General features: G+C 41.5%; 2 protein-coding genes across 2 annotated transcripts; both read left to right on the top strand.

The window, feature by feature from the left end:
- Positions 1 to 191: 191 nt before the first annotated feature.
- minos1 (mitochondrial inner membrane organizing system 1) lies at positions 192 to 13,277 on the top strand. Its single transcript, XM_004068456.4, has 4 exons — positions 192 to 321; positions 12,810 to 12,857; positions 12,934 to 13,043; positions 13,125 to 13,277. Exons 1-4 carry the CDS (start codon positions 261 to 263, stop codon positions 13,131 to 13,133), a joined length of 228 nt encoding a protein of 75 aa, XP_004068504.1. The 5' UTR covers positions 192 to 260; the 3' UTR covers positions 13,134 to 13,277.
- A 3,177-nt stretch (positions 13,278 to 16,454) lies between these two features.
- Positions 16,455 to 23,352, top strand: nbl1 (neuroblastoma 1, DAN family BMP antagonist). The gene is made up of 4 exons (XM_004068455.4): positions 16,455 to 16,742; positions 17,717 to 17,897; positions 19,804 to 19,915; positions 22,803 to 23,352. The coding sequence occupies exons 2-4, from the start codon at positions 17,725 to 17,727 to the stop codon at positions 23,079 to 23,081; spliced, it is 564 nt and encodes a 187-aa protein (XP_004068503.1). The 5' UTR covers positions 16,455 to 16,742; positions 17,717 to 17,724; the 3' UTR covers positions 23,082 to 23,352.
- The last annotated feature ends 1,070 nt before the right edge of the window (positions 23,353 to 24,422 follow it).

Genomic DNA, 24,422 nt, shown 5'->3' with positions numbered 1-24,422 from the left:
CCCCAATGTGGGATCAATAAAGAATATCTCTATCTCTACTTAAAGATAGCCCCTTTAATTTCCACAAGATGAACATTTTCATAATTAAAAAAATGTTTGTTTTGTTCTTGTTTGGGAAACTTTATACAAAAAAAAGATATTAAAATTTCTATTTAAAACCTAATACAATCGAATGAAGTTGACAGTGCTTTGACAGGATTTCACGCGATTTCTGTTTTTGTCTCGCGATACTTCCTCGAGCTCTGTGACCTCAGGAAAAGATGGCTGACGAATACGGACGAAAGTGGGACCGCTGCCTTGCAGATACGGCTGTCAAAACAGGTTGTTACCTTCCTATAAATGAAAAATCCTTCAACGGTTATCTGTCTTACCCTTTTGGCAGACTGTGTGCAGAGAATAGAGACAGTGTTTTTGAGCCTGTGGCGTAAACGTAGGTGTTTATTATAGCAGCATGTTGCTGTGTAGCCATGCTGGGACTGGGACTTAAGGTCGAATGAATGAAAAGAAAAGCTTAGGTTTGGTTTCAGTGGCGTTTACGGTATTGGCCTTCAAACATCAGCTTTCAAACATCAGTGTATTTAGAAGTGTAAACAAATCCGGGTTTACAGGCTTCCTGACGGCCAATCTAACACCACAGGTTCACTTCAGCAATAAACAATCACCAAAACAGATTTTGAACTGTTATGACTTTGGTGATTCTTCAAAAATAAACTAAAGAAAACCCCGCATCAGCGTCCTATTTAACTAAGCACCCAGAACTATTCTTACTTTAATGTATTTACCAATAGTGTCCTCCTGTGACCTTCAGTTCAGTTTTATTTATATAGCCCTATATTACAACAATAGTCGTCTCATTGGGCTTCAAACCGGTAACCGTGTAATGAACATGAATCATAAAGAACATAAAGTCATAGAATTCTATAGGTAATGGTTAAACTAGACTAAACGGGGCATCCCTGCCCTTAGAGCCTCCTTCATTTGGGTCGGCTCATATCTTTCCACTTTTCCTGAAGTTTGTAGTTTTGAACAACAAACTAGGCGATACATGTTTAGGCTTTAATTGGTGTTCCTCTGTGATGAACTGGCGATCTGTCAAAGGTGGACCCTTCCTTTGCCCACTGGATGCTGGGATAGGCTCCAGCAACACCATGATCCTGGTTTGGAAAATAAATAAATGGATGGTATCATATTGTAGTAAGAAAACGTACATTTCATACATTTTTGCCTCATTCTGAGTGTGTCCACTTCCAGTCCTGAAGGGACCAGTGTTGTTTTTGTTATTTATGGAATCTTTTTAAGTTTTCTCTGTCTTTACGTTTTCTCTTTGGTGGGCCCTGCATGATAGTTAATCAGCAGGGATTTCTGAAAACAAGGAAAAAGTAGGGCATTAAAAATGTGTTTCTAAGCAGTTAATGAAAAGGAGACAATGAGCTTTTCTACAGGAATCTGTGTTCCTCTTGGCTGTTTTCTACTTATGTTATGCATATATTCTCAACATTTCTGATATTTTTTCCATTTTACATCTTTGCAGTCGATGTAAGCATCTTACATTTAGTTCATTTTATAAAGTTTGGTTTCAAAAAATTCCAACTGTCTTGCTGTAGAGGATTAATCCTTTGTTCTTTTTATGGTATTAGTGTAGGGGCCAATTTGATCTGATTTCACAAACTAGGAGTCTTTTCAGTTTATTACTGCTACTATTTATTTATTTACTTTGTTAAGCTTTGGTGAATTTAGTTCTTTTGTGTATTGATAGAAACTGGAGAAGAGATTTATGTGGGGTACAACAATAAAAGCAGGACCTTTTACTTCAAGTACAACATTGTTAACATTTGTTCTGGATTTTCATAAGGAGATTACAAAAACAAACTGCTTTCTGATTGGTACACTGGTGGACAAAAACTGTCGGTCCCCCTCAGTTAAAGAAAGAAAGTCCACAATGCTCACTGACATGACTTGAAACGTTCAAAAGTGACAATAAATTAAATTAAATAAATTTATAGAAAATCAAATAATCAAAATCAGCCATTCCTTTTGAGTTGTTGATTAACAGAATTATTTAAAAAAACAAACTAATGAAATAGGGCTGGACATAGATGACGGTACCCATAACTTAATATTTTGTTGCACAACCTTTTGAGGCAATCACTGCAATGAAACGGTTTCTGTATTTGTCAATGAGCCTTCTCCACCTGTCCACAGGTATTTTGGCCCCCTCCTCATGAGCAAACTGCTCCAGTTGTCTCAGGTTTGACGGGTGTCTTCTCCAAATGGCATGTTTCAGCTCCTTCCACTGATGTTCAATGGGATTCAGATCTGGGCTCATAGAAGGCCACTTCAGAATAGTCCAACGCTTTTCTCTGAGCCATTCTTGGGGTTTTTGGCTGTGTGTTTTGGATCTTTGTCCTGTTGGAAGACCCATGACCTGAGACTGAGACCAAGCTTTCTGACACTAAGCAGCACATTTCTACCCAGAATGCCTTGATAATCGGGAGATTTCATTTGACCTTCACAACTTCAAGACACCCTGTGGGAGATGCAGCAAAGCAGCCCCAAAACTGAACTGAGCCTCCTCCATGTTTCACAGTAGGGACAGTGTTCTTTTGGTTGTTTGCTTCATTCTTGAGTCTACCAACATAGAGCTGATGTGCCTTACCAAAAAGCTCCAGTTTGGTCTCATCTGTCCAAAGGACATTTTCCCAGAAGCTTTGTGGCTTGTCAACATGCATTTTTGCTAATTCCAGTCTGGCTTTTTGATGATTTCCTTTCAACAGTGGTGTCCTCCTTGGTCGTCTCCCATGAAGTCCACTCTGGCTCAAACAACCACGAATGGTGAGATCTGACACTGATGTACCTTGATCTAGGAGTTCACCTTTAACCCTTGTGCTATCCTAGGCACTTTAACATAGGGAGTTGGGTCATCTAGACCCACTAGACAGTGCGCTGAACCTTTTTTCTTCAATGATTTGTGATCTTCACTGGTGTCCATGGAGTACATGAAATCTTTCCACCTTTATCCACCTTTGTCATGGTAGGGAGAACACGTTAATGTAAGGGTGGGGTCATCCAAGATAGCACAAGGGTTAATGTCTTTGGAAGTTGTTCTGGGCTCTTTGGATCCAGTTCCAACCATCCGTCTCCTCAATTTGTCATCAATTTTCCTCTTCCACCGTCCAGGGAGGTTGGCTACTGTCCCGTGTAGGGCTGCACGATATGAGGAAAACTTGCGATATGCGATATTAGTGATCAATATTGCGATAACGATAAATTTGCGGTAAATAAACAAATAGAAAAATAAACAAAAACATCATTCCCATTTCATTGCAACAGTTTAAAAATTATACTCCAAATGACCCTCATCAACATGGGGGACAAACGTCAGGGTGGCTAACCCTGGTCCTCAAGAGCCTCAACCCTGTCTGTTTTCCAGTTCTCCCTAGACTGCTCGATAATGATAACCAAAATCAGGTGTGTTCAGTCAATCAGGATGTGAAATCACTTGAGTCAGCCAATCAACAGCAAGCTGGTTAAGGAGAGCTGGAAAACAGGCAGGGTTGAGGCTCTTCAGGACCAGGGTTAACATAATAGGCCTCCATCTGATTGGTCAACAATGGGAAGGCGTCCATCTGATTGGTCAAAGCATAAAGGGATTTATTTGATTCGTTAAATGCTTCAAGCTGCTAGAAGATTGTTTTAACACATTTTGGGTTTGCGATTTATTGCGATATTCACCGTCTTTTGCGATATGCATATTGCAGAGCTGGATATTGCGATAACGATAAATTTGCGGTATATTGTGCAGGCCTAGTCCCGTGGGTCTTAAACTTCTGAATAATATGTGCCACTGTGGTCACAGGAACTTCAAGCTGCTTAGAGATGGTTTTCTAGCCTTTACCTTTACCATGTTTGTCTATCATTGTGTTTCTAATGTCCTGGGACAATTCTCTCCTTGGTTTTCTGTTGTCCATGTTCAGTGTGGTTCACACCTTTTCACCAAACAGCAACGTGACTATTTCACCATTTGGAGAAGACACCCGTCAAACCTGAGACAACTGGAGCAGTTTGCTCATGAGGAGGGGGCCAAAATACCTGTGGACAGGTGCAGAAGGCTCATTGACAAATACAGAAACCGTTTCATTGCAGTGATTGCCTCAAAAGGTTGTGCAACAAAATATTAAGTTATGGGTCCCATCATTTTTGTCCAGCCCTATTTCATTAGTTTTTTTTTTTTTATATTTCTGTTAATCAACAACTCAAAAGGAATGGCCGATTTTGATTATTTGATTTTTAATACATTTTAATTTATTGTTACTTTTGAACGTTTCAAGTCATTTCAGTGAGCATTGTGGACTTTCTTTCTTTAACTGAGGGGGACCAACTATTTTGTCCACCACTGTATATGAGTATGCTCCAGTTCTTCTCCAGCACCCAAATAATTTAAAAAGGACGAAACGACAAGAAGACTATAGTTGCATATTTTCTCTAAGTCTGCGATCACATTTTTCAAACATGTTGAACATTTTTAGAACATTGATGTTTACGATCATCATTTTTTGTACGTTGAAACGACAAAAACTCGTATTGTCTCTAAAGTTCAGAAATGATGATGTGAGATTCCTTAAAAAGGTTTCACTTCCCTTGAAATGAGGTCAAACGAATTCTACGCCAAACGTATTGAAAACCAGTTTCCTCAATCAAGCCAAACGACCTTATGATAAATATAGGAAGAGCATGAGAAAGGTCAACTCCGTGGGGGGGGGGTACTGAGCATGTGAATCAATGCTGCAGAGGGAAACAATCAGCAACATCCTCTTAATAACAGGAAGTAATTATGATTAGTTGAAAAATGTTATTGCTCTGGAGTAACTGGTAGGCCACTCAGGAAACAGAGTCTTTGCTAAAGAGGAGAAGTTTCCCTGATATTTTACAAATACTTTACTTTAGGATTTTTCCATGAATTCCTTTTATTTGCCTTTTTTGTGATAACCGTCCAGAATGTTTTGATTTCTCCTCATTGAGGTACGTTGATACGCAGAGGAGCAGCTGTTGTCTGCAGCAGGATCGGTTCTTACCGGGTTTTTGCTGCTGATGTGGATCTGACTCCACTTCTAGAGGCAAACGAAACCTGCGGTGCTAAGATTACGGCAGTTTTAGTGTAGTGGGTGTAACAGCGAGTACTTGCAGAAGTTATGCCAGCACTGAGGGTCTCTGAGCTTTGCGTTGATTTTGCATCAAGTGTAGTTGGTCTGATGATGATTTTGAACCTTTTTATTTCCTGAAGACTTTCTTCTACAGTTTCATTGATCAGAAACTGTAAATGTGACTCTCAGCACATCAGGCTTGTTACCAAGAGTTTTAGACTTTAGTCATTTTCTATCATGTGATTTTAATCTAAGTCTTCAACAATTCAAGTTGGCAGTCATTTGCATTCATTAGATCCTATGATAGTGGCATAAGATTTTACATTTTAGATTTAATCAATCAAGTGTTATTTATAAAAATTGCTTCTCATACCCTATATTTCCAAACGTATTGGCTCAACCATCCAAATGATCAGAGTCAGGCATCCTGATCACTTGGTCTGGCCACAGGTGTATAAAATCAAGCAGTCAGACTGTTTTCATAAACATTTGGTAAAGAATGGGTCGCTCTCAGTGATTTCCAGCGTGGAACTGTCATAGGATGACACCTGTGCAACAAGTCCAGTGGTGAAATTTCCTCCTAAAGATTCCACAGTCAGCTCTATCAGAACAAGATGGAAGAGTTTGGGAACAACAGACACTCAGCCATGAAGTGGTAGACCACGACGGAGAGAGGTCAGTGGCAGTTGCTCAGGCGGTTGAGCAAGTCGTCCAATGATCGAAGGGTCGGCGGTTCGATCCCCACTCCCTCCAGCCAACTGTTGTTGTGTCCTTGGGCAAGACACTTCACCCTCCTTGCCTCCAGTGTGGCTCCACTGGTGTGTGAATGTGCATGAATGATCCCGGTGATGGTCAGAGGGACCGTTGGCGCGAACTGGCAGCCAGGCCTCTGTCAGTCTGCCCCAGGACAGCTGTGGCTACAACCGTAGCTACCATCACAAAGTATGAATGAGGAGTGAATGAATAATGGACACAATGTTAGCACTTTGAGTGACTTGAAAAGCACAGATAAATACAATCCATTATTATTATTATTAGTGGATGCTGAAGGTCATGGTGCAAAGAGGTCGCCGACTTTCTGCTCAATCCATCGCTTCAAACGTCATGTGTCCTTCAGATTAGCCCAAGTACAGAACACAGAGAGCTTCATGGAATGGGTTTCCATGGCCGAGCAGCTGCATCCAAGCCACACTAATTAAAAAAAAAAAAAGTATATAAGATTATCTAAAAGCAAAATTAAAAAGCTGGGTCCTGGGCCTCTTCTTAAAACCTGGCATGAGACCCTGAGGTTCTCCGGCAGGCTGTTCCAGAGGTGAGGACTGTAATGGCAGAACGAAGCCTCACTATTATTTGGTCGTCACCTTAGGAACAACTAAAAGGTCAGTGCCGGAGGACATCAGGATCCTCAAGGGCTCGTCCTTTCAAAAGAAGATCATTAAGATAAAAAGGCCAAGAGCATAAAAACATTTACAAAGTGTAATGTCTCGTCAGAACTCGTGCCACAGAATTCTGTAATAGTTGTAGGCAAGCAAAAGATGTTTTTGGTAAACTAGACTGCAGAGCATTATAATAATCTAAAGGAGTAAAAATCAAAGCATGCATCAGCACCTCTGTGCTGCAAGAGACAGGAATGGACGGAGTCTGGCAATGTTTTTGAGATGATAATTAATGACATTTTTAATATGAGGGATAAAATTCAGCTCAGTCAAGAAGTGCACCCAAGTTTATTACACATTGAGAAGGTTTAAAACTTTGCAGATACTCTGGAGATGTGGTCAAATCATCTCTCTGTTGTCTCAGACGATTAAAACGTCTGTGTTGTCCTGGTTGAGCTGTAGGAAGTTGTCTGCCATCCTTAACCTAAAGTAGAAAATACAATTTAAAAGAGCATTAATGGGTTCAAGGTGATCAGGAGACAGCAATGTAAAGCTGGGTGTCATCAGCATAGCTGTGAAGTCAATGCCATGTCTCCTGATGACATCCCCAAGAGGCAACATACATAAAGTAAAAAGTATTGGACCTAAAATTGACCCTTGGGTCAAAATTGACCCTTGGGTCGTCCTTTCAAAAGAAGATCATTAAGATAAAAAGGCCAAGAGCATAAAAACATTTATAAAGTGTAATGTCTTGTCAGAACTCGTGCCACAGAATTCTGTAATAGTTGTAGGCAAGCAAAAGATGTTGGGTCAAAATTGACCCTTGGGTCAATTCTGGGCAAAAGAGGGATTGTTGGAAGGATTCAAATCTTCTCCTGAAGAAGTTTCTGTCAGCGTTTACTGCAAGATGTCCTTGTCCTCGTCTGTGTCTTTTTACTGGGGGGTCCCACAAGGCTCTATTTAAGCCCCACTCCTTTTGTTTCTCTCTGTACTTGCTTCCTGTTGGTCGTAGTCTGTGTAACTCTAGTGTTTCTTCTTGTGTTAAGGCCTGTTCACACCGGGACGAATTTCACCGGCGATTTTCGCCGACGTTTAACGCCTCGTGACTAAACAAAGGGCACCAACGAGAGTGTGCACACCGACGCGAAAAAACGCCACGCATTAAAGCGTCAAAAAAAAAACGCCTCGGGTTCGTTTTTTTTTTTTCGACGCGACTCGACCAATGAGAATGGCGCTTTTGCTCACGTGTCTGGAGCTTCTGAAGTTACAGTAAAACACAACTTGGGGGCGCTCAAACACAAAACTGCCTTGCTGAGCACACATACCAGTGAAGAAGATAGACGCCAAGTAGCGTCTACACTGCCGCGAAGCAATAATGACGGACATTCTAAAATATCCCCGAACCAAGCACCAGTTGGAGCTACTGGTGCTTGAAATATTCATGTTTTCTTTGTTTGATTCTGACAAGCGTGTAAATACTTGCTCTCTTCTTCTGAGTGAAAAGCGACTTTAAGAAGCGTAAAGTTGCGCAGCGCCACCTTGTGTACAGGAGTATTTCTGTTTACATTAAGCGCCATCTAATGTCAGGGAATGAAATTGCATGTTCACTCGGCTCATCGTCAGCGAAAATCGCCTGGGTATGAACACAAAAAACGTGGCGAAAAACGCTGGCGAATAACGCCTGGCGAATATTCGTCCCGGTGTGTACGGGCCTTTATGCTAACAATTGTCTCATTTACCTAAAGTGGGGGGGGGGGGGGGGGGGGGGGCTCTGCCACAATGAAAGCTCTTTCTGATTGACTTTCAGTGGACAAAGACTGGATGCCACATAATTGAGTTTAATGAGGGCAAGACACTTAACCCAGCAGGAACAGCGCCCCCCCCAACTCTGCTGTTAAGAATCCGAGCACAAAACTGATCCGAAATTTGAATTGTAAATTTCAAAATGCTTTGTTCTTAAATAATGACATCAAAAACCCACGGCAATTTAAAATGCAATTGATTTTTTAAATGAATATCTTATTTTTAAAACTGTGTCTAATGTGCAAAAAAGTATGGTAACACTTTATATTAAGATTCCTTAACAAGCTTTGTTAACACATTAACAAGCATTATAAATGAATTTATAGGGTGTTAGTAAGACATTTATTAGTACAATAAGTCTAATAAGGTTTATTAAATTACTTAGTTAACACATTTACAAGCATTATTATTAGGATGTTTTCAAGATGCTAGTGATGCATTTACTGATATTATAGGTGCTTAACAAATGTGTCAGTGTTAATAAGCTTAATAAGATTTATTAACAACCTTTGTTAACAAATTAAGAAGTATTATTATTGTTTGGGGTTCTAGTGAGACATTTATTAGCATTATAGATGTCTCACACAAGCCGAAGTGTTCATAAGTTTAATAAGTTTTATTAAATAACTTAACAAATTAATAGGCTTTATTAATGTGTCAGATGCTAGTAAGATACTTATTAGCATTATAGATGTCTTGCAAATACCTGAAAGTGTTAATAAGATTTATTAACATCTACAATCAGACCATTGTTTTCTAAATCCATATTAATAAACTGCTTATAAGCTTTACAAATGTATTAATTAACTCTGTTAATAGTTTATTAATTGTTTTGCAGCACCTCATCTAAAGTGTGGACGTTTTTTAGCACCAACAACCACAAAGCATAAAGATTGTAAAAAGAACTTTATGACATTAAAACAGACTAAACATACACAAATCGTTCTGTAAAAGAGATATAATAATTTAATTCAGACAAATAATTCTTTTTAAAAAACATATATACTGGTGTTGGATGACTCTAGCATCATAGCTATAAGGATAACGTATTAGCATCTATCCTGAGTGAAACATTCATTGCAAATCCCATCACCAGGAGACAATTCTCTGCATTCAATGCCAACTGCATTCAACCACTGTTGCCTTGCTTCAAAGTCCACAAGAAAGTTGCACAAGCCAGTCATTTTTGAAGAACGACAACAATAAACCTACAGGAGCCATGCTAAAGCTAACACGCTAACCTAACCAATGTCACCATTGGCTAATGAATCTGTCAATCAAACTCATCAGCAAAGCAGGCATGCTCGATTTCAGCCAATTGATTGGCCTCTTAGACTTTGCTTTCACACAGGTGACGAAAAAAGCCCCGCCCATCTTTAATTCTGTACCGGTCGGTCGTTAGCGTGTTAGCTTTAGCATGGCTCCTGTAGGTGTATTGTCTTCTTTCTTCAAAAATGACTGGCTTGTGAAACTTTCTTGTGGACTTTGAAGCAAGGCAACAGTGGTTGAATGCAGTTGGCATTGAATGCAGAGAATTGTCTCCTGGTGATGGGATTTGCAATGAATGTTTCACTCAGGATAGATGCTAATACGTTATCCTTATAGCTATGATGCTAGAGTCATCCAACACCAGTATATATGTTTTTTAAAAAGAATTATTTGTCTGAATTAAATTATTATATCTCTTTTACAGAACGATTTGTGTATGTTTAGTCTGTTTTAATGTCATAAAGTTCTTTTTACAATCTTTATGCTTTGTGGTTGTTGGTGCTAAAAAACGTCCACACTTTAGATGAGGTGCTGCAAAACAATTAATAAACTATTAACAAAGTTAATTAAAACATTTGTAAAGCTTATAAGCAGTTTAGTAATATGGATTTAGAAGACAATGGTCTGACTTTAGATGTTAATAAATCTTATTAACACTTTCAGGTATTTGCAAGACATCTATAATGCTAATAAGTATCTTACTAGCATCTGACACATTAATAAAGCCTATTAATTTGTTAAGTTAGTTAATAAAACTTATTAAACTTATGAACACTTCGGCTTGTGTCAGGCGTCTATAATGCTAATAAATATCTTACTAGAACCCCAAACAATAATAATACTTCTTAATTTGTTAACAAAGGTTGTTAATAAATCTTATTAAGCTTATTAACACTGACACATTTGTTAAGCACCTATAATATCAGTAAAGGCATCATTAGCATCTTGAAAACATCCTAATAATAATGCTTGTAAATGTGTTAACTAAGTAATTTAATAAACCTTATTAGACTTATTGTACTAATAAATGTCTTACTAACACCCTATAAATTCATTTATAATGCTTGTTAATGTGTTAACAGAGCTTGTTAAGGAATCTTAATATAAAGTGTTACCAAAAGTATAATCATATTCTAAGCCTGAATTGCTGATTGAATTGTCAGTTATAAAAATGCGTTTTGAATTTGCATGATCAAATTGAAAATTGAACTGTCAATTGAGAATTGCATACTACTTTGAATTATGACTAAAAAAAACGTTTGGTCAGCACACCCCTGCTGTACTTTACCCCCAGAAGTCCCTGAACTCACCACCATGACGCAGGGGTGACACTGACCCCCCCCCCCCCCCCCCCCCATTTATTATTGTATTCACTCAGAATTTAACGTGAAGCTTTCAAAAGGTTTGTAGCTTTGAAGTTTGTGGTTTAAACTTTAAGCAAACCTAACAAGGGTTATGGTACATAAATGTGATACTACTTGGAAGAAATCCTTGGAACTTTGTTTATTCTGTGGTTCAGTGGAGTTTCGCCTGCTTTTTTAGACTTTTTTCACACTGTTTTGACCTTTTCTTTGCTTTGTTTGTGAATTTAGACAATTTTTATTTTGTCTCTACATGTGTTGATCTCGACTTGTGTGATTTTTGCACTCAAGAAATGCCAACATTTACTGCTTGCAAGTCTGTTAGACAATTTCCGGTTCAGTGTGGAAATATTGTGGGATATGATCAAAAATATATCTTTGAAAATAAAAAGCAGCTGAGGTTGTACTAAAAAGTTGGATATCAAGCATTGCCAGAAATAAAGAGTTTTAAAGATGAATTAATAGAGCAAATTATAAAGCAGAAAAAAAACTGCAACTACTACGGGATAAAAGACTACACATATAACAAATTGATAAGGATTCTTGCTGAACTGTAAGGTTTTGTGTGCAGACCCCAGGAGACGCCCACACCCCAGATTGTTCTGCATATTTCTGAAATTGCCCCAAAGTAGCAGCATTGCAACATGTGGACATGTATTTATGAAGCAACATCTTAAAAGAGTGCAGATGGACTGGAGTCTTGAGTAATCACTCTAATGGAATTACCATTCTGAGCAGGGTAATTTGGTTTTTTTTAGGGCAACAAACCCCTCACACTGGCCTCTGCAAACAACATAAAACATGACCTAGATTGAAACCCTCAGACACAATCATTGGAAATTTGGGAACGTTCAGTGAAACCCAAAAAAACCCCTTTGTGTTCTGTTACTCCATCTGAACTGTATTCAGTCAGCATTATTAAAAGCGGCTGTCTGATTGATGCCATTCGCCGAAACCACGTCAAAACAATGAAAACATAAATACGGGTGAAATTAAGCAGCTCTGGACTTCATTTGTTGCGGGGAAAATAAAAACACAAAAGCCTTTCTAGTTTTGTGGGTCCTCCGTTTCACTCTAACACAAATGTTTTTGTTAGAATCCAATCCCCTCGGAGACTTTCAGACAAAGGAAAAAGATGCCAAAGTGAGATTCTGATCTCCCCGTAGATTTTGCCAAAAGCTTTTGTTGTGAAAATCGCAGAACCAGCGGCTGTTGAGCGCAGGAAACCTGGAGCAGATCTGACATTTATCTGAAGGATTGCTTGAAATAACAGCAGAACTCCACGATGCGGAATGATTAAAGATGTGCGCGGGGTGTTGTGGTCTTGTCTGACACTTGTAAGTTGTGTAACATGGAGGAGTCTGCGGGTTTTGGTTCAGGCTCTTTGGTCATGCTGCATAGTTTTCTGAATCCAATTAGCAGCCGGAGGGGCCCGAAAGTCTGTTTTTCTGCCTTTCTGTGCTAGCTGGTCTGGTGGTGGGGTGTGGCGTAGCCTGCGGCGAGGTGAGGCTGAAAGCACACGCACATTCCACCTCCAGCTCCGGCTCTGCTCTCCACCCGACCGACGGCCACCACGGCGCGTCCTCCCCTGACAGGATGTGCTCGTCAGTCAGGGGCGTGCGGCCTTGACCGGCTGGGATCGACGGCCTCAGCTGACCCGCGTCCTCGCCGGCCTTCAGGCCCTCACTTTTTTGTTCTTGGCTCCTTGCGAGCAGACTGCCGGTTTACCGTTTCACCAAAGATGTTACATCAAGGCTAAAATCCAGTCCCTCGGATTTGTGCCTAAATAAAAGTTGATCTCTGTCAAGTCTCTCTACTTTTCTTGGCTCTCATCCTCCCTCTCTTCTTCCTCTTGGCAGTGACGGGCCTCGGCGTCGGCGTCGTCTTCTCCGTCCTTTTCCTCAAACGTAAGTGGTGTTGTGTGGAGCAGGGTTTGTGTAATCTGTCCTGGTGAAGCACAGCGACCATCGTTTCCCCCTGCAGGTCGCACATGGCCCGTGTCCTTCGGGTCAGGCCTGGGTTTGGGAATGGGATACAGCAACTGCCAGCATGACTTCAGGCTGCCGTATCGGATTCACGGTCGCACGGTTAAGGTTAGTCCTCAGCGGGAAAAGCTTTTGCTCAACAGCGTGCAGCTCTGAGACGTTTCTCTGTGTGTGTGTTTGCTTTCACAGGACCAGTAATGAAGGACTGAAGAGGAGGTTTTCAGCTGCTCCCATCACTTTGCTGCTCGTCTGTTTCTCCGGCACTAACAGTCTGCGATGCACACATTGTGTAAATCAAAGAGCGATTCCATGTATATGTAATAAAAAGAGATTTTGGAAGAACCTCTGCGTTTTTCTGTGTGAACATGTGAGAAGAATGAAATGCGGTTTCGGGGCTGGGAGGTAACTCTTTGTGTTAATGAGCTGAGAGACTCAAACTCCTGCTGTTTTGGAATGAGGGCCAGGTTCAGCATCTGCAGGCCTCTCACAGAGTGGGAGCAGGAAAAGCTGCACTGAATGATGGAATAAAGACTTGCTGTCGGTTGAAGAACAAAGCTGGCGTTGAGAACCGTTAAAGAAAGAATGATGTTTGCAGGAGTGAGCTCCCACATGTGCTCGTTTCCACTGGTTTCCTCAACCGCCAATGCTTTGTTGGGCACGGATGGATAGAGTTCTTTCAGATATGGAGACAAGGCAGAGATCCACCCGCGTCGGGCCGAATGCAGCAGGCCGTGCATCCTGTTGTGATGGGTTTTCTGTGAGCGTGACCGGCTCTCATTGCTGTGAGCCGAGCGGCATCTAGATATCATGACGGGTGTCTTTGGTCCTGCGTGTCTGTTTTGACTGTGATTGATCTCCTGTGTGTGGCTGAATGGGTCTCCGAGGTGAGAAGAGTTGTGGTTTGTGTGCGGCTGAGCGTGGTTTTTCTCCAGCCCCCTGGTGGAGCAGAATCTGTGGAATGCAGAGAAATGCCATTTCTGCACTGGAGCTCAGGCTTATTGCTAACAGGTGAGTTCTGCACTTTGCACGTCTGCACACAACACATGTCGAGCGCTTTCACATCAAAGCCTCTCTGAGACACAGACTCATATTTTCCATTTTTCTCCTACCAACAGTTTTCTCGGTCGTGTAAGCACACGCATTCTTGCTCTCACAGCAGAAAGGAACTTGTTGCTTCAGCGCCCGTGTGCTGCAGCAGCAGCGTGTCAGACATGCAGCAACCCGGCCAGAAATTAAGCCGCGTCACTCGTCCCCCCGCCATTAAAATATTTGTTTGCAAGTGGAGCGTGAAACCGATAGGGGCGCTCGTGGACGGGAGCCAGGTGGAACACCTGTGAGCAGCCGCTGGGGGGGGGGGCATGGGATTTACAAGGACCATGAAGGCCAGTAAATCCCCCTGTGGAACCAAGCCCAGAAACCCGATCGCAAGCCTCGCTGAATGGACGAAGAAACGGAGCGGTTTCTGTCCGTTATCAGCGGTTTCACTGAAAACGTAAAAATGCCGTTTGAAAAAGATCGTAAACATGATGCCGGACCACAAGCTCCCTGCTCTGAGTCTGCAGCAATGGGGAGGGGAAGGGGGGCGGCATTGCTCGCAACTTCTAATGAACTCATGCCGCTCTGCAGAAACTATGTCCTAGAAAATGGCTTAAATTTTTTTTTTGGCAAAAAATTCACAATCCAAATTAAAAGACCACTGGGGGGGGGGCTTTTACAATCGTTCAATAGATGGTCGGTATGTAGAGCAGTTTTTCTAAGGTTTTATTTAAGTCAATCTTTTGTGAAACCGTACTAAGTTAAAAAAGATTCGATTTTTCCGTTTTAGTGGTTTGTGTAAATGTGAGGATTGTCCGTTTTGTTTGCTTGGTTCTTCTAAGGTTCTGTTTTTTAGTTTCCCCTCTTTTGGGTTCATGATCCTTTATAAAATGTTTATGAGTGTCCTGCCTTTTTAGATCCTCCACCACCAGTTTTCTGACAGTAAAAAGAAATGTTAGTTTGGTATATATTGCACTAAACTTTTTACCCCCAAAATGAGATCATTTTTGTCTCCAAAGTTGCTCCAATAAACAACCTGAAGTGGTATTTCACTGTAGACTTCTATAAATAAACAGCTGTTCCTCATTCTGTTTGTCAGAATAAACATTCTTGTTCTGAATTTTTTTCCATGAAATTTTTTCTCTATCAAAGTTTTTCAAGTTGTAAACTGTAGGGTTAGATACCTCAGTAAAAGCGTGTGGTGTCCGCTGGCTCCCCACCTTAAACTTTTGATTGACAGATTTCCCTGAGCCCGCTTTCAGGAGAGGGGGGTGTGGACCTCCAACAAGCTGACTCCCGATTGACGGCAGTAGTTGCCCTAGAAATGGGGCTTAGACCAACTTGGACCAATCACTGCTGTCTGGCTCCAACATGGCGATGTCCGTATCGTGGAATAATGGTGACTGAATTGGCTTCGCTGGAGCCAGAAGGTGTTTTCTATGGGTGATGTCACATTGCTCAGTCCGGTTCTCCATATACAGTCAATGGGACTATATGCTTTTTCATTATATTTTTTCTGTGGTGCAAGTTGTTCAAGTTATAAACTGCTGGAAACAATCAGATGCCTCGATAAAATTGGGCAGTCTCACCTCAAACGTTCAAAACGTTTGATTGACAGACCGCTTTCAAGTGGTAGAGGTGTGGACTTCCAACTGCCATCAATGACGACTCTGACCAATCACTGCACAACCAGAAGTGAGCCATTTTCTATGGGTGAGGTCTCACTCACTTGGTCCAGTTCTCATGTACAGTCAGTGGACACCCCCCCCCCCCTCCCCAACCTGTTTGTCTACATCATATTTGAATAAAGAAACACTCAAAAATGCAATCTTATGCTTGGTTTCCTGTATGTGTGTCCTCCATCATGAGAAAAATGTCACAGGAACATGTTAAAAACACAGTTTTTACTGTAGTGGGTCTATAAAAATGCTTAGATTAAAGAAAAAGGCTTTTTATGTGAGCAGAGTTGATGATTTTTCAGAGAAAACTCACGAAACAATGTCAGGCTTTCTTGTGGGGTCCAGATGACCCGCTCCCAACGATAACGTGCCTCCGAGGCACTTTGACATTGGGAGTTGGGTCATCTAGACCCACTAGACAGTGCTCTGAACCTTTTTTCTTCAATGATTTGTGATCTTCACTGGTGTCCATGGATTACATGAAATCTTTCCACCTTTATCCACCTTTGTCATGGTAGGGAGAACACCTCAATGGAAGGGTGGGGTCATCTGGACCCCACAAGATAGCACAAGGGTTAAATGGATTTATCATACAATTATAAACATTCTACATCCACAAGTTGCTTAAATTTGCACGTAAAGTTTAAATCCAAATGTGCACAGCTGGGATTTCTATCTGAATACCATCAGCATCTGGTGTCAAAGCAACACCAGATGCGTGCCGACGGTCGTGAACAGCCCTGCGTGCCTTTGTTGCGCATCAGCGCAGTGATTGTCTGGCGCTCCTCTCCTGAGGAGGGGGCAATAGACGCCTGCACCCTCCCAGCCCAGAGACGGGCTCCTCGGGGAGCCTGTCCGAGGACTCAGCCGCGCCTCACAACTCCACAGCGCGAGGAAGAGCGCCTTGTCCCGGGAAGGCGGCGGATGGGCGGGACGTTCCTCCTGATGGACCCCTGAGAGGAGGAGGCAGTGCCCCCCCCTTCAGCCCCGGGCTGCGGACGCTTCTCCTGGACCATAGCGGGATTATCATCCGCATTGAGAGCAGTTGACGGGAATAATCCGCATCTCATCGGTGACCGTCTGAAGAGCAGCGGTATGTACATCAACTCCTCAAGTAATCTGTTACTTCACAGCGTAATCAAATGTGCGCGCAAAGATTTTTGTATCTTCTGCAATAAAACTGAAATTCCAAAAATAAAATACAAAAACGACTAAATGTGCAGCGCCTATTCTAATCTGAGTACAACCAGATGACACGTTTTAATGAATGCAACAAAGAATCTGGCAAAAATCCATTAGATGTACTTGGAAAAGGTTTAGGAACCCTGACGTGGTTAAATAAGTTAAAGAGGCCACAGTGATTCATTTTTCTTGTTTCTTTGGGGCGTTTGATGTCTTCACCCCTCCTTTAGATCATTAAAAATGACCTAAAACTAAACATCAGCTATTTATTTAAGACACTTTACTTATAAATTAAATGAACACTGCAAATGTTGTTTGCTTCCATACATTTTTTCTATCAGAACATGTGAGTAGGGACGCTTATTTACTTTTCTGGGCTATTTTTAATGCTTTGAGACAAAATCTCTTCTTAAAGAAGAAAATGGGATATATCTTTTTTCACCTTTTACTGTGTTAAAACTTTAATCTTTTGTGTTGGTCGTAATGGAAATGATGAAAAGTGGGTGAAGCTGTTTTTATAAGTTGGAGGGGAAAAGGTTGTAAAATGACGTTAGCGGTTGAGGCATTTTTAAAGAAGAGTGAAATTTGAGTGAAGTGCTGTGCTGTGCTGTGCTGCACTGAAAGGGCATGTGGCTGGTATTTGCTTCGATTCCACCCAAAAACAGATTGTTTTGGAGCTAAATGAGTTCACATTTCTGCTGTTTTCACTAAAATGTCTGGTTCTTGTCATTCAGATTGTCTCCCAGCTGGAAGAAGTGGGATGTAGGGATGAGTTTTCTGTCTCAGCAGGAATGTGCCCGTCCGAGCTGCAGGCGGCATCTGAGCGGCAGAGATCATGTGACGATCACGTGAAGTGAAGTTCTCTGTGCTTTCCTTCTCCTGTAGGTGCAGCGATGTGGCAGCGACTTCAGATCTGCTGCACACTCTTTACACTGTATTCAGCAGCGCCGCCCGCACACATCAACCGCCTGGCGCTGTTCCCCGACAAAAGCGCCTGGTGCGAAGCCAAGAACATCACACAGATAGTCGGGCACACAGGATGTCAGCCACGCTCTATTCAAAACAGGTCAGGATGAAGGCCCTCTCTGTCTGTGCAGCTGGAAAAATGAAGGGTGCAGGCCTCAAAGGCCCGCTCCATTCACCTTTTAGGACTCACGGGTCGTTCAACACCAAGCAATTTTCCACAGGAAAGAAATAAAACAAAAAGTTTGATACAAAGAGCTACAAACCTGCTTTGTTACCATGATTTCTACCGTGATTGACACCCACCTGAACGGAGAGGAAAGACAATAAACTTAATTTCCACCTTTGACCCCAACTGTAGCTTCAATAAGTTCCAAATAAATCACTTTTGTCCTGAAAACATTAGGAGTGAAACATAGTAATGAGAATGTGTCTCTTCTTGTGTGTGTCTTAAATCAACTTGATCCACGGTGGATGAGTTTGGATCCTGGATGCTGAACTTTCTGAAGGATCAGTTATCTCGTTTACTCACGTCAGAGAACTTTGCTCTGAAATTCCTCCAGACTCCTCTAGTTCCTCACAGATCTGAGGTCCTGCACGGCTGAGCAGACCACAATCCCGTCAAAGAGGAGCTGTGCAGCTGTTTCCCCTCATTTCTTCTCTCACCGCTCTGTGGTGAAGATCAGAGGTGCAGGACTGGAAGTCAGAGGGCTCACACAAAGCCCCTTTTACCAAAACACACACATTTATACACACGTGTGCACACACACATGCACACACGACCTCTTTATAGGCTGCAAATGGAAATAAAATAGATGATTATCAAAGATCTTTCTGTAAAAATCAATAATTGATGTTTTCTAACTGCAGGTATTGATTTCAAGCCACAATTCTTAGTTTAAAACTGAACCGTACGTTCCAGCATTGAACCAAATTGTAGCATCCCTTCTGCCTTCCTTTGCATATTTTATACTGAAGGTGCCAAACGTGCGTGTTATGCTAAATTGAATATATTTAATTTTCTTTGATTACATCACACCAGGCTTAAGCCACCTTAAAGATTTTTCTTCATTGTCAACTGCTTATTGGCACATTTGAAAAAGGATTCTCCTGATTTTTTGTTGTTATTGTTGTTTTGTAAAACAAAAATCGTGTATTAAACCAAAAAAAAAAAAAAACGTAACCCAAAAATCAAGGTTTGAAGTGAATCATGAGGAAAAAGAATCTTTGCATCTCTAGTGGATGTTGACTAATACCAAACACTTTCTCAGACTCAACAAATCCCATAAAACCAAACTTCAACCTTAAAATATGTCTCTTGCTTTCCATTTGGGAAAGAAATCAGTGTCTTTTTCAGTATAAAAGTTTATGAAATGATTAGAAAATCAGAAACGCTTTCATGTTTTTGGCTTGAATGATCCCTTTTCTCATTATTTGCGTCTTTTTGCTGTACCTGTTTAATGGGGATGACTCTCTGGTGGGAAGTTTTCTCTGGTGAACATTTTTCTTCCAGTTTGTTTTATTTTCCACTCACTTTGCTGACTTTTTCATGCTTTATTTAGGACTTTTGCAGTTCAAGCCCCTTTTTCCAGTTCAGTCTAAACTTAAATTTATACCAAATTAATTTCTCTTACAGTGTTTTGGTCATACGTGAAATGTCTCACAAAGAAGAAAACTCCAAAGACCGTTCACGTTCTATACTGTGACATGCAAATGTAAAATATTTCAGATTTCTACTAGAATGTAGTTTTTTTTAAGTTGCTTGTACATTGTAAAAGAGCTACAGTAGTTTTAAACATAATTTTATTTCTTTTCCTTTTCACACATTTACCCTCTAAGGAAGATAAATGTTTCAATGACAGGAACCAGCGTGTTTTCCTGTTGGTTTAGTCTTCTTGTTTGCCCTCCAAACATCCTCAGACTCTACATGAGGTCAAACATTTTTGTGGGATTCCGTGGCCGTCTCTGGACTGAAAGTGGACTAAAGCAGCCTCTCCCTGTCGTTGCAGAGCTTGCCTTGGCCAGTGTTTCAGCTACAGCGTCCCGAACACGTTCCCACAGTCCACCGAGTCTTTGGTGCACTGTGACTCCTGCATGCCGGCCCAGACGCAGTGGGAAGTGGTGAGTTTTTCTGCACTCATGATCACGTAGAACATGCACCAAGGGAGACAGACAAACTCGCACATGAACCACAGATTGTACTTGTGAAAGACTGCAAGCACCTGCAGCTCAGAACCAAAACAGGAAGACTTAAGAAAGCAGAATAGATGGAAAGGCAGGAGGAGGAAGAATGGAGTTTCTATCATTCTAATGGCTTCAATGCTTTATCTCTTTCTTTATTATAGTATCTCCCACTATTTTTGCCACTTAATTCCTTTTACAATTTGTCAGCTGTTTGAACCATTCTAGTATTAAAATATTCAGCTCTTTCACCTTTTTCCAGCTTTGACTCCAGCGCTCCTTCAAATCCTTGAACTTTTCCAGATTTTCCAGGATTTTTGCCTCCATTGAAATCCATGGAGAATCCTTGGTGCAGAAGCTCGCTGGTTCGATACCCGGCTCTGACATCTATTTCACAAACATATCTTTTTTGTTATTGTGCTGTTTTCACTTTATTTATGGTCACTTTTGATCATTTCTTATTTATTTATTTTTTGCCAATTATTACCCTTTAAGTTTCATTTTCATTCAGTAGAATAACATTCAAACCTGCATTTTTCTTCTGGAAATGCAGCTCCTTAGTTATAAGTTAGTTTTCTTTTTTAAATGAAAGAAAATTCATTCTGTAAACAGGAGCTTTATGGTGGATTGTTTTATTCTTTGAGAATCTGTCAGAGGTGGATGTGCAGGTGAGGTCACCTCCTGCATGTCTGTGATAGGCATGTTCCTGCTCCATTGAGGCCGACTCTGTTTTATATTGGTGTCTGTGGATCAGGTTGTTGATTCAGGACTTGAAACGGAACAGAATAAAGTTTCATGAAAGGCGAGCCTTTTCCCGCCGAGGAGGATCATCATTTTCAGTGGATCCCAGTGAGACGAGGGTGTGTGAGGTCTGGACAGATGATGGAGTTTGGGTCACACTAAACTTATCAGGGCTTGTCCCTTTCCTCTTTATTATAAGGTCAGGAAGTTAGGAAAGGAAAAACATGGCTTTTTTTGAATTTCTAAATCATTTTTCTAACAAAGTCAAATTTGACCCCAAAACAGGAATGAACTTTCAAAATGTTTCCACAGAACTGAAGATCTTCTTCTGAGTTGCTAACTCTGCCCACTAATTAATAAAAATGTAAAGTAAAAATTTTAAGTTGTTCAAAATGTATTGAGTGATGAGAAAGTTTGCCCCATGGTGTGTTTGTGTAAAGATGCAAAGGATGTATTGCATTTAGAAAGCTGTGGCGTCAGTGTGAAAAACACATCTTTAGTTTTTCTTTGACTGCCTTCCTTTGATCCTGCCGTTCACGCCTGTTCCCATGGTTGCTTAGACGGGTGGCAGTCAAAGTTACAGGAATCGTGGCTTTTTCTTCTAACTGTTCTCCTGTAGCGCCCCCACCAGGATGAGATGTTTACTGTCAGAGTAGGGGAAATCTGAGTAAGGCAGGATCTGTTTGAATGGGTGATGTGACAGGGTGGGCGTGGCTAATGAAGATAATGGTTGCTCGTTTACTTTCAAGTACTGGCACAAAAACTCTTATTCACGTTTATCAGCACCTGACGGGTAAAGGTAATATCGTTCTCATTTTGAAAGTAATTCTGAGTCAAAGGGCCATTTTATGCAGGCTCCATTTGGCCTCTACGGGCCGGACTTTGGACATGCCTGGCCTAAGGGCCGGAGAGGACAGTCGGGGTCTGACAGGAGGAAGGGTGCTGAACAAAAAGGCGAGGGGAATTCAGTGCTGCTTGGAACTTTGCTGTTGTTTTGCTGACTCCAGCATGCCGCCTTCACGGCACAAAGTTCCGCCTAAAATGAAACACGGGAATCTGTTCAGTTTGTGATCAAAAAATGAGCTGAGACGAAGTCATTTGTGGATCACAGAAATAGGTACATAGCAGTGACGTGTGATCAGGTGAGGCAGGTGAGGCTCTTCCTCACCTGTCATCGTGATAAAATAGAAAAAAGGACATTGAGTAAATATTTTTTACCACATTTTCGGTTGACTCAACAGGTTTTCCACCGTTTCTGAGGTCAAAATCGCTGAATTTGAGTGTTGCGTGATCACATACGGAGCGGAAACTCCGGGTGAGGCTCCGGAGCGCTTCGCCTCATGTCTGACGACAGTTTTGACAGTGGCAAGAGACTGTAAGCACGCAGAAAAGGCTGCTGGTGAGGCGAGCCTCGCCCGCTGGAGGCAGACATGAGCTGACAGCTGCTTTGCAGGAAAAACAGAACAGACAGAGGACGTCTGTCTCCATTGAGAGGGAGAAACCCATTAAACTAAAGGAAAATCCGGAAGACTTTTACAACAGATCATAGAGCTTTTGTGGAGAAGGATCGACACATGGACTCAAAAAGTAAGGCCTAACATGGTTTTCGTTTGTTTTTAAATAACATGGGAGTAAGAGGAAAAAAAATGTAAGTATTTGAAAACTAAATAAATTTTAGGCCTAAAAGAGATAACACTGATTAAAGCACCAGAATTTGAAGTTGGAAAAATATCAGAAAAAGTTACTGAGGGTCAAATGTGTGCTGAACACATCTGTATACTTTAATTTGTTTAAAGTACATATGAATAATTATACACAAGAAGAGTGTTCTATCCATGTCTATAAAATATTCTTTGTAGGACAAATATGTTGTTGTGTGTATTTTATAAGCTATTACCTTCTATTGGATGAAAGGTGAAATATTTAGTTCTTGCAATTGTAAATCTGACTCCAGAGGAGTCGGTGCCTCACCAGCCATCAACCTCACCGCACCTCACTGGTAGATAGTGTGATGATCTATGAAGTAATGGCGAATGAACAGTCAGGTTGTGACTCACATGCATACCTGTGTTGGTGTGGTGCACAGGTGACCCTGAATTGTCCCGGCAGTGAAGAGTCTCCTCGGGTGGATAAGCTGGTGGAGAGGATCTTCCACTGCAGCTGCCAGTCCTGCAGTAAAGACGGCGCCCAGGAGGGGGCAGTGATGCAGCTGTATCCAGCCGACAACACTCTCCTCACCTCTCCGTCTCTATCTGACCCCCCCAGCAAACCCCAGCCTCACCCTCTGTCCCATGCAGACACACACTCCAACAAGCAGCTGCACAAAGACCACCACACACTGCCGCACACATCAGATGGGGGGTAGGAGGGAGGGTGTCCTTTGCCGCCGTGATTGGGACTTTTTCCATCGCCGCTGTCCTCTGTAGCAGTCTGTAGTGATGTAAATGCATTCTGAGGACGGGTTTGAATCCTTCTACCATCATACACTAACACACAGTACCGCTCCACACAAACACAGATGACTGTACACCTTTGTGTTTGCTGATTAACACCTGCATATATGAACATTTCTGCACGACACACAACTATAATCTGGAAATGTGCTTTGAATGTAATAAAATCTGTGGTTGTGAAAACCGCCTCTTGTGTTACAGTCATACAGCAGACCGCTGTGTGTGAAGCCTGGTTTGCAGACTCTTAAGAGGAGTTCCTTCTGCTACTTTGGTCTGAATCGGCCAAATGTGTGCATTTCAACAGAACAGTTTTGAACCCACAACCTCTGAGGCTCAGTCCAAAAATGATCTGTATGTTAAAATCAGGAACGATCAAGAACCAAATGAGAAACCTGATCTGGATCTGATGTGTCGCTGGTGTTCCAGACTTCATGTTCATTCATCTTCTAATCCGTTTGTTCCCTTTCTGGGTCACAGGGCTGCTGGAGCCTATCCCAACCACTTGCAGGCTGGACAGGTCGCAGTCTGTCACAGGGCCACAATCACACCTATTTAGAGTAACCAATGAACCTATGAAGCATGTTTTTGGATGGTGGGAGGAAGCCGGAGTCCCCAGAGAAAACCCACACATGCACATAGAGAACATGCAAACTCCACATTGATGTTCTGGTTCAGGTCCCCCAGCCAGGACATGAAACTCTTGCTGTGAGACCAGAGCGCTAACTACTGCACCACCGTGCCCAGACTTCATGTCGTCCTAGAATTTTCAAATATTTTGCTTAAAAACATTTGTGTTTTCCAAGCAATCCTCCCAACACTACACACATTCACATTTAACAAAAGTGATTGAATGAATCATGATTTTGTGATTCTCTTCCTGTATTTTGCTGAACTGAAAAGGATTGAAGGGAAAATTCATCTAAAATAATTAGTCGTTGAAATGAAAGGACATTTCAGGATGTTCTGAGTTAAAATAGAACATCAGGAAACAAGTGCTGCTGTTAAGCAATTGTATTTTAAACAACTTTAAGGTACTTTTGCCAAATACGTCATGTTTGTTTGTGATTTTCTGCTTTGAATTTAAAGGCTTCAAATAATTTGAACATTTTATCTTTAAAATATGTTAAACTTTTTACCGTTAGTTCTAACAGTTTGACACTCCACATATGCAAACATGATGATGAGGTGACGTGCAAATTTGTATAAATTTACACGCAAAAGCTTACGGGGAAGTGTTCGAATCGTCTCTGCAC

This window comes from Oryzias latipes, chromosome 5, assembly GCF_002234675.1.
Source record: "Oryzias latipes chromosome 5, ASM223467v1".
Taxonomy (NCBI): Eukaryota; Metazoa; Chordata; class Actinopteri; order Beloniformes; family Adrianichthyidae; genus Oryzias; species Oryzias latipes.
This window is presented reverse-complemented; position numbering and strand designations above follow the sequence as displayed.